The sequence below is a fragment of the Gavialis gangeticus genome, unplaced genomic scaffold (assembly GCF_001723915.1).
Source record: "Gavialis gangeticus isolate Ggan-Ray unplaced genomic scaffold, GavGan_comp1, whole genome shotgun sequence".
NCBI lineage: Eukaryota > Metazoa > Chordata > Crocodylia > Gavialidae > Gavialis > Gavialis gangeticus.
This window is the reverse complement of record NW_017729032.1, coordinates 258140461-258149723: the sequence shown is the minus strand read 5'-3', so window position 1 is coordinate 258149723 and position 9263 is coordinate 258140461. Positions and strand designations below refer to the sequence as shown.

Genomic DNA, 9263 nt, shown 5'->3' with positions numbered 1-9263 from the left:
CCTGCCATCTGTCCCCCTGGCCAGCACTGCACCCCTGCCCAAAGCCTGTCTGTCCCCTGCTGCCACTGCCACTTGCGGTCACTGGTTACCCTATGCAGTAGAAGTAGCAGTGGTGGCAGCAGCTTCAGCTCTGGCGTGGTGTTCCCTGTAGCATGCCCCCCCACCCAGCATGACATGGCCTTTCCTGTCCTGCTTACCCCCACATAACATAGTCTCTCCATCCTATCCTACTGTACAAGCTATTGCAAGTCACCTTGGCTCTGGCCAGCACCAGCACCACGAGCTCCTGCCCTAGCATTCAAGACAAAGCTCCCTGCATGTTAAAAATGGGGGAAAACCCCTTGTCTTCAAATTTGAGTAAATGTGTGTGCATGTGTATGTGTGTGTGATCTCACTATGCCTTGTCCTCAGATAAGCACAGAATGTTTTAGGGCAGGGGTGGGCAAAATATGGCCCACAGGCTGGATCCGGCCCACCAACTGACTGGATCCAGCCTGTGGCTGCACATGCAGCGATCTGCATGGGGCTGAGCTCCACCTGCTCTCACTGGGGCAGCCTGCTCCATGCTTCTGCCCATGGTTGCCGGCCTGGACCCTGACCCATGTGCACAGCTTCTAGTGGGGCTGTTCCTGGTGCTGCTCTGTTTTCCTCACCTCCAGTGCAAGCTGTCCAACTGAAGCTTCCCCACCCAGAGTGGCACAGCAGGGGGAGAAGGAGCAGAGCAGCACCCAGCTGGCTGCAGTCACACTGGGAACAACCCTGCTGGAAGCAATGCGTCTGGTGGGGCCTGGGCTGGCAGGGCTGTTCTGCTCCCCTTACCTCTAGCTGCCCCTCCTCTTCCTCCTGCACCACTCCAAGTGGTGGGGGAGCTTTAGGCAGGAGGCTCCTGCCTCAGTGTGTGGGGCTCTGGCTCCAGCTGCCTTCCACCTGCCCGGCCCCAAACTGTCACTGCCCTATGGCCCAGCCTTGCTCACCCATCCCATTCCCGAACACTGCTCTCCATCTACCCCAAAGTCCCACAGGTACTATTGGTGCATTGTTGCGTAGGGGAGCCGGGCCGACTTGGCCCACGATAGGTCATCTAAACTCCCTATATGGCCTTCACCATAAATAGTTGTCCACGCCTGGTCTAGGGAGTGAAAAATGTGGTTTCTTGTCCCTTTTATTATACAGGGATCCTAGGACAAGGGCACATTCTCCACAATATCAAACTTGGAAACAGCAGCAGCTCTGCTCCTCATGCTCCTAGAAAACAGCATATGCCCTCTTGCAGGGACCAGAAAGTAACATTTATATGAGCTCCCTTCAGAGTACTGCTGTAGTGGTCTCACTGCTGAAAGCCCAACACGTGAAAAGCACAAGAAATTGAGGAAACATAGGACCTCTAATCTCTTTCAGCTGATCTTAAGTGTTTCTTGCAATAAAAGTAGAACATTCTCAGAGACCAATTCATTTTTTTCTGAGGTGATAACATCACCATTACCTTTGAACTGAAAATCTGGAACTGAATGTAACTTATTGCACAGGAAATATTGACAACTGCTAATATGAGAAATACAAGAACAGAACAAAAGCGAAGGGAAAAAAAAAATCAGGAAACCGAAAGCAGAAAAAAAGAGTTACAATTCGGTAGAGTTGTTGAAGGGGTAAGAAGAAAGGGTTCAACAAAGGAAGGAAAAAGATAGACTAGGACAACTATGAGTCAGCTGCTCACAGATAGGTGAGCTATTCATGGAAGAGGCAGAGAAGGTAAACTATTCAGTAACTAATTTACTTCAGTCACAAAAGACACCACACACATATACATACAAACACCTGACCACAAGACTGGCCAACATACTATCAACAAAGATCATGTTGCATAAAAAATGTGTAAGAGAACTTTGACAACCTGAATGAATGCATGTCAGGAGGGACCGACAGAATTCACCCATGGGTGCTGAAAGAACTAGCTGTAGAGATGACAGGCAAGTACTAAGGGATCAAGAGCTGCCTGAGAGACTACCCCTCAGTGGCCTCACCAGTGAACTTTTGGGTCTGGAGTGCATTTCCAGCTGATACAGGACACACTCAGGCATATCCTGTCTGATACATGATGCTGCAACATAGACAGAAGACTTGAGAAGTAGGGCTGTGAGAAGCTTCAGTTGCTGATTCGATTTGGCAGATTCGGCCTGATTTGGTGGCTGAATCTCTAAGTCAAATCAGGACCCTTGAGGGTTCAGATTCAATTTGGAGAGATTTGGAAAGATTCAATGATTTAGACATAGCTTTAAATGTTTTTCTACATACCTCAAGGTACCAGGCAGCTTGTGAATGCTGCAATGGTAGGGTGGATAGAGTGTCCCTCAGGAGCGTTGGGGAGGGGGGGAAGGTCCCCAGCATGCTCGGTAGCAGACCTAAAGTGGACCAGAAGCACTTCTGGTCCACTTCCAGGTCTGCTGGGGAGCGTATTGGGGGGCCACCCTGCACCCCCACCCCACTTGGTGACTGGAGCCTCCTGGGTCTGGGGGGGCACCTGTGGTTCCCCCCACTGTGGCCAAATTGCCAAGCCAGGGGAGCATGGGAGGGCCCCCTGCACGCTCGGTGGAGGACCCGGAAGTGGACCAGAAGTACTCATGGTCCACTTCCAGGTTTGGCGCAGAGCATACAGGGACCCCCGCCCCTGCAGGACATTCCATCTGCCCCACCATCACAGCATTCACGAGCCGCGCCTGGTACCTCGAGGTATGTAGAAAAGACATTTAAAACTGTGCCTATGGCTGAATCACTAATTCTCCATATCTTCAGATTCGAATTTGGCCAAATTGAATTGGTGACAGTAATCTGAATCAGCTACAAAAATCACCGTCCCTGGTTCAAGCCAAATCTGAACTGAATATGGCCTGTTTCGCACACCCCTACTGAGAAGAACTAATGTAGTGCCCACCTTTCTAAAGGAGAAAAAGAAAGCTCAGGGCATTAAACACTGGTTAGACTCATTTCCCTACCTGAGAAGCTACTGGAGGAAACAAAATAGTAAAAGTCAGGAGGAAGGCATGATAACTAGGAACGCATGTGTTAAGAATAAACCATACTAAACAAACTTGATTATCTTCTTTAACAAGGGTAACTGAGTTGATAGGAAAAGTAAGAGGTGAACATAATATCCCTGGACTTTAGTATGGCTTTGGACACAGTCCCACAAGATATTCTCGTGAGGAAACAGCAGAAGTGTGGGTAGCTAGAATTAGCATTAGCTGGCTGAATAACCATAAGCAAAGGGAATCTATTAACGGTTCAATGTCAGATGAACAGAAGGTCCCAAGTGGGACTCCAAATGGACCTGTTCCATGTTCAGTGTTGTTTACTTTACAGGAAGACAGTAAACTGATCAAATCTGCAGAGGACATACAAGTAATAGAGGCTATAAATGCTTTGGAGAAAAAGATTAAAATTAACATGCTAATGCCAGAAACTAAAACAGATGCACAGGGGATAACTGGCTTGGCAGTAGCACTAATGAAAAGAATCTGGAGGTTAAAGGTCACAAAATACTCAGAAACAACCAAAAATGCAAATCTGGGTTGCATTAGCAGAATCTCTATATGCAAGACAAGGGAGAGGATAGCACCACAATACTCAATACTAGCTAAAGTACTTTTTTTCAGTTTAGGGTGCAACATTTCAAGAAAAGAGAAACTGAAAAGGAGGCAAGTGACAAATAGAATGTAAGTCATATAAGGAAAGGTTGAAGGAACAAGGCAGGGCTGGTTTGGAGAAAAGGAGACTTGAAGAGAGGATGGGAGGACAAGACCGTAGTTTTCAAATATGTAAAGATGATGAAAAAACTAGGGATGCACCAATAAAGATTTTCTTGGCCAATCATGAACCAGGTATATCAGCCAATACCGATCTGATAACCAATTTACAGGAATGAAGCCGGGCAGAGTGGAGACCAGCTCCTTGCAAGTTAGTCTGTGGAGGGGAAGGGCGGCAGATTGAAGTCCCCATGGTGAGGTAGGGAGTGTCAAGGGCTGTGGCTGGGGGTGCTGCCCAGCCAGGGCAGTGAATAGGACCCAGGTCTGGGGCAGAGAGCGGGACAGAGCTGCGGGCAGCTTGTTCAGGGTGTTTAAAAATGGTGGCGGGTGTGCTTGAACTAAAGCTTGGCAAATGAGCTTTAGTTCAAACGTTGCCTGCCACCACCATTTTTAAGCACTCAGACACTTTTAACCGGAGTCAACTGGAGCGAGCGGAGGAATGTGGGCTGCTTGCTGTGGGATCAGGGCTCTCTGCCCTGCTGCTCTTCCCTCAGGAGCACTTGGTTGCACATCCCCTGACTGCCTGGCAGCAGGAGGCACAACTTACCACCCCCAATGCTGCCAGGGGGCATGTGACTAGCACAAGGCTCTTGAGGGAAAGGCAGCAGAGCAGAGGCCTCAGCCAAGCAGGCAGCCTGCATCTGCTCCATGCACAAAACTGGGGGACATATGCTCCCCTATGCCTGCCCCAGGGGGTGTGCACAGCATAGGGGAGTCACCCCCTGCCCCGCACCCCTTGGAAAAGCTGCCTGCGGCTCCATCCTGCTTGCCGCCCCAGTCCCAGGTCCCATTCACTGCCAAGGCTGGGCAGTGCCCCCAGCCCTTGCCCTGCTCCCTCCCTCACCATGAGGGACCTCGATCTGCACCCCCCCACACCCATTCCCTCCCCCATGTCCCATCCCTGCCACAAACTTACCTGTGGGTCACTGCTCTCTGGGGCATCTGGGGGCCCTCGCCAGAAGGCATATTATATTTATTAGTTAACGTTATTGGCCACACCACCCAAAAAAGCTGATAATGTTAATTTTCCTTTTATTGGTGCTGATCCAATATGGCATTGATATATTGGTGCACCTCTAGAAAAAACATTCTTAATTTTTCAAATTTAGAGCTTGAGCAAATTCTCTTATCAACTCAAGCACAACATTCTTATCACTTAGATTAACTGGCTTACTGAGTTTAAGGCAAAAAACAAACCACATTTTGCCAAATGCAGCTGGAAGTTGACATACCCTAAAACTGTTAATAAAAGTATTTGGTTCCTAAAGCATAAGATTAACTAATTACCAATTTCCCCATTCACATTAACAGAGAGATGTGTACATCACTTGAAGCAGATCAGAGGAAAAAAACACTATATAATTTTTTTATAAGCAGTTTCTGGTTTAATGGAAGAAGACAATAGCCAAACAATTCTCAAGCTGCAGTTCACAAAACCTTTCATGATTTGTTTTGTATGAGGTGTGTTTTGGGGGAAGGGAAATGGATGTCATTTAGGAAATGATTTGCAGAGATCTACTGGCTTATCCTTTAAAGCAGTTATCCTAACCTATAAAGCAAGGCCTTCTGGAACTTACCTTGCAGGAAAGTACTTGGATGAACAAGAAAAGTACGATTTGGAGAAGCAGGAAACCCAAAATTCTAAAAGAAAAGCATTGATAAATTAAATGAGTTTTCAAACATATTAGCATTCATTGCCTGAAATGGAGAGCAGCGCTGTCTCTAAGCTGCGTGGTGTACGTGGCCACGCTTTGCAGCATAGCATGAGCATGCCTGCATGGCCACACGCGCCACACAGCTTAGAGGAAACACTGCTGGAGAACAGGACAAGAAACCCTGGACTATGGGACCAATTTAAGACCTATGAAAATCAGTAAAAAGCTATTGGTCTCAACAGGATCGTATGAAGTTTTTAACATCAATTTTTCCAACAATAAAATGAGAGTAATACTCGCTAGTTTCACAGGAAAGTTGTGAAGAACTAGGGACAGAAATTACATACAAACAGGTCTAAGTGATTGGAAACTGGTTCAAATCTGTAATATAACAGAAGTTCAGTAAACATAAACTACTTTCAAAATGGCCGAAACTGGTTTAAGATAAATCTGGATGGGTGTCATATCGGGCTTAAGTGATTTAGGTTAAATCAGTTTATTGAACTCCCAGATCCCCTCCAGAGTTTAGTGAACTCTCAGTCCCACACCATCCCAGGATGCTTTTCATCTCCCCCGCAAATCCCTACCTCACAGAGTGGGCAGGCTAGCCTAGCCCCAGGCTGTCTGCTCCAGCTGAGCAAGTGGGTATGCTCTAGTGCCCCCCACTGCCCGGCTTTTGGCCTGGGCCACTGCAGGCATGTGGTTGCTTTTCCTAAATCAAAAATGAATGTCTGTTCAGTTGTGTGTTGGTTTAATATATGCAGTTTAGATTAACCTGTTAAGATTGAATCAGTTTAGCCTTGGGCTTTTTTGACTGTCTTTACCTAGCCGGCATGATTTAGTTAATGTTCAAAGAACAACATTTTCGGGGTTTTTTTTCTTTCAATAGTCATTGCAATCAACTAAAATTAAAGATATTGTTTAATATTTTTAAATTATTTGACTGCTTCTACATTAAATAAGGCTGAAAGTTTTCCCCAGGATGTAGATTTTATGAGGGCATGAGAAGACTTTTAACATTTCAGGTGTGTTCGTGGGGAAAGAAGGCAATACAGTAAAAGTTTCCTTACAAAGTTCTCAGAGTCATAATTTTGATTATTTGGACTTTGAGAGAGGCTGGCAACAATCCCATCCTTTGTGTTTGATAAGTCCATGCCAGTCATCTGAGAGTTAACATGTTTCTTATGAGAGGACTTTGGACTTGCTCCTTTAGGACAATAAGATTCAGGTACATTTTTCAGTCTCTTTAGTGGTGAAAACAGAAGATCTTCCTTATGGATATCTGCTACTCTCTTAATTCTGGCCAATGAAGGCAAAGTTCGTATGGGTGAATTAATTAGGGCATTTACAGTTTCAGACATTTGTATGCATTCATATTTCCTTAAGTTTGAAGCTCTTAAAAAAGTAGGGAGTTTTGGAAGCCCTTCAGTATGTAACTTCTGGTAAATCTTGTCAAATGCATGATCATACTGTTTATGACACTTTTCAGAATCAGAAAAATTAATTTTGAATACACTTTCTCTCTCTTCAAATCTCCTTAGGCTTGAAGGAGTTTTTGGAAATATAAGTGGTTTCTGAAGTTCTTTAGAGCACAGCTTCTGGTAAACTTTTTCAAACGCAGTCTCATATTTCTGTTGAGCCTTGCTAGGACTCTGATTCACAGGAAGTGAGGAAAATGAATGACTGCGCTGCAACAAAACACCTCCTTTGATTGGCTTTATTTCAGGTTGTCTGTGAAATACATCTGATGTTCTTGCTAAGGAGTAGTTGTTCAGTGACAGAAAGGTATTAGCATCAACATTAAAGTTGCAAGTGGGAGAATTTCTCTCTGAGGTACTATCAAAAGTTACACCATCAATTTTGCTGTTCTCGCCATCCTTCATTAGACAAAGAGACACTGATCCCAAACCTCCAGTGCAAGTTACAAAAGGGTATTTCTGAGAAGATATTTCAGGAAGCTTCTCAGTTGGGCTACTTTGAGAATGGTTCAGTGACACAGCAGCCTGAGATGGACTCTCAATCAACAATGTTTCATCTGTTCTAATGACTGCATTTGGAAAACCAGTTGACTTCAAGATGTTTTGGTCTGTTCTTTCAGTGTAATTATTGGCGAAACTTCCAGAACAGTCTATTATACAGTCTATTTCCATTGCTTCGGTATTAAAAGGTAAGCAAGACAGCACATCAGATTCATCCCTAGTTAAACATGTGTCATAATTATTCTCATTGACTTTATTTCCAGGAAGTAATTTTTGTTTCTCCTGATCATTACCATCATCATGTGTGTTCTGCAGGATGCACTTTACTTTAGCTGGCCTGAACCTTTTTGTTTTTACCATGGTAACATTAAGTCTTGGTTTTTTAGGATGCCATCCTCTGCGTCTGTAGTTTCTGATTATGTAATCAGCTATTTTTCTTTGAGTTTGTCTGTTGATCAGCTTACTAAGGTTCTCCACCATGCTTGGATACAAATCTGCAAGTGTGACATTGCTCCAGGAACATTCTTCATCTGCAGACTGGTACTCTTCATAAAAGCTATCATAGCCAGTTTCATTTTTCTTTGTGAGAGGTTGACATCTGGGTGCAACTGTATCTTCTGAAAAAAAAGAAACAGTGGAAACATGTGATTTGAGACTTGGAAGCAAAACGCGTTACCTGACTCTGCCTTCCTCCTGAAACCATTATCTTAGCTTCCTTATAGACCAAATAACGTTATGCAAAATAGTAATTAGAAACTTTCTAGTAACATTTATTACATACTATAAGTCTATAACTTTTATAGACCATCAAATGCTGTAAAGTATTCTGTGTTGATCTTCATCTCTTAAATGAAGCCTTATAAAACTCAGCTTTAATAAAGATTTTTTTGGATACATGATTAAAATCTCTAGTATTTTTTCAACATAATTATCATCGAGTTAAAGGGTAATTAAGCAAGAAGATTTTTATACATATTTTGTGAACATTTTTGTATTAATAGATTACAGAAAACGGATAATGTTTTAGAAAATAACATGTAAAGTTATTTTAGAAAGGAGGCCAAAAAGTGCTTGAGAGAGAAATTTAATGCTGAAAGAATGTTAAAGTACTTTCATTCCAAAGGCAAAACAGTCTCTCCTTTTCAAAATTTCTGACGTTGACTGGTAAGTCCAAGGTAAATTTCTTACAAAGGGATGGCATAAAACAAGTCTTAAAACATAAGAAAATACAGCATTAAATTTACTTTGTTCATCTAAAAATGTAAACATTTTTGGTCTACGAGGCAAAACATAATATGCCGTGAAGTGTTAAGTATTTCACATAAAAGTAACCAAATATTAATTAACGGAACTAGGAGCACTCATGTTAGTCTCTCTCATGAAAGAGACTAACACTCTTGAGATTAAATTACAATTGCGTACTGAGCAACACAATAATTAACTTTGTTCTATTGTTTAACAAAACTAAAAGAATCACTTTATTATCTACAGTGCTTTGCTGCATATTCCTATAAGACTGCAGGAGCCTTGAATGTGTCAGTAATAGAAACTTCCCTTGGGCTGAAGCACTGTATTGATAGGCCCAATATCTGTAGTCTCTAGAGGGGTGAAACTTGAACTTAAATGAATGGGAGTCTTCTGTTGCAGGTTTGCAGGATTTTAGTCTGGTACTCTCTTGCAGAAGAAAGGGGGCAAAAGTAGCAAGGAAGCAAATCCAACAGATATATTGGACAAAAATGAATCATTGTATTCCCTGCATTTAAACCAAGGCAAACACTAAAGCATGTAAAAATTCATAGATTCATAGATGTTAGGGGCTGGAAGGGACC

The 9263-nt window shown here is 43.4% G+C and overlaps 1 protein-coding gene across 1 annotated transcript in view; it reads right to left on the bottom strand.

The window, feature by feature from the left end:
* The window catches only part of LOC109302357, a gene marked incomplete at its 5' end in the record, with an annotated part of 17079 nt that extends 8973 nt beyond the window's left edge, over positions 1-8106 (bottom strand). Inside the window, 2 exons of the mRNA XM_019523916.1 lie at positions 5378-5441; positions 6526-8106. Of these exons, the coding sequence (XP_019379461.1) occupies positions 5378-5441; positions 6526-8106 (1645 nt within the window). The remainder of the gene's footprint in view (positions 1-5377; positions 5442-6525) is intronic.
* Between the last annotated feature and the right edge of the window lie 1157 nt (positions 8107-9263).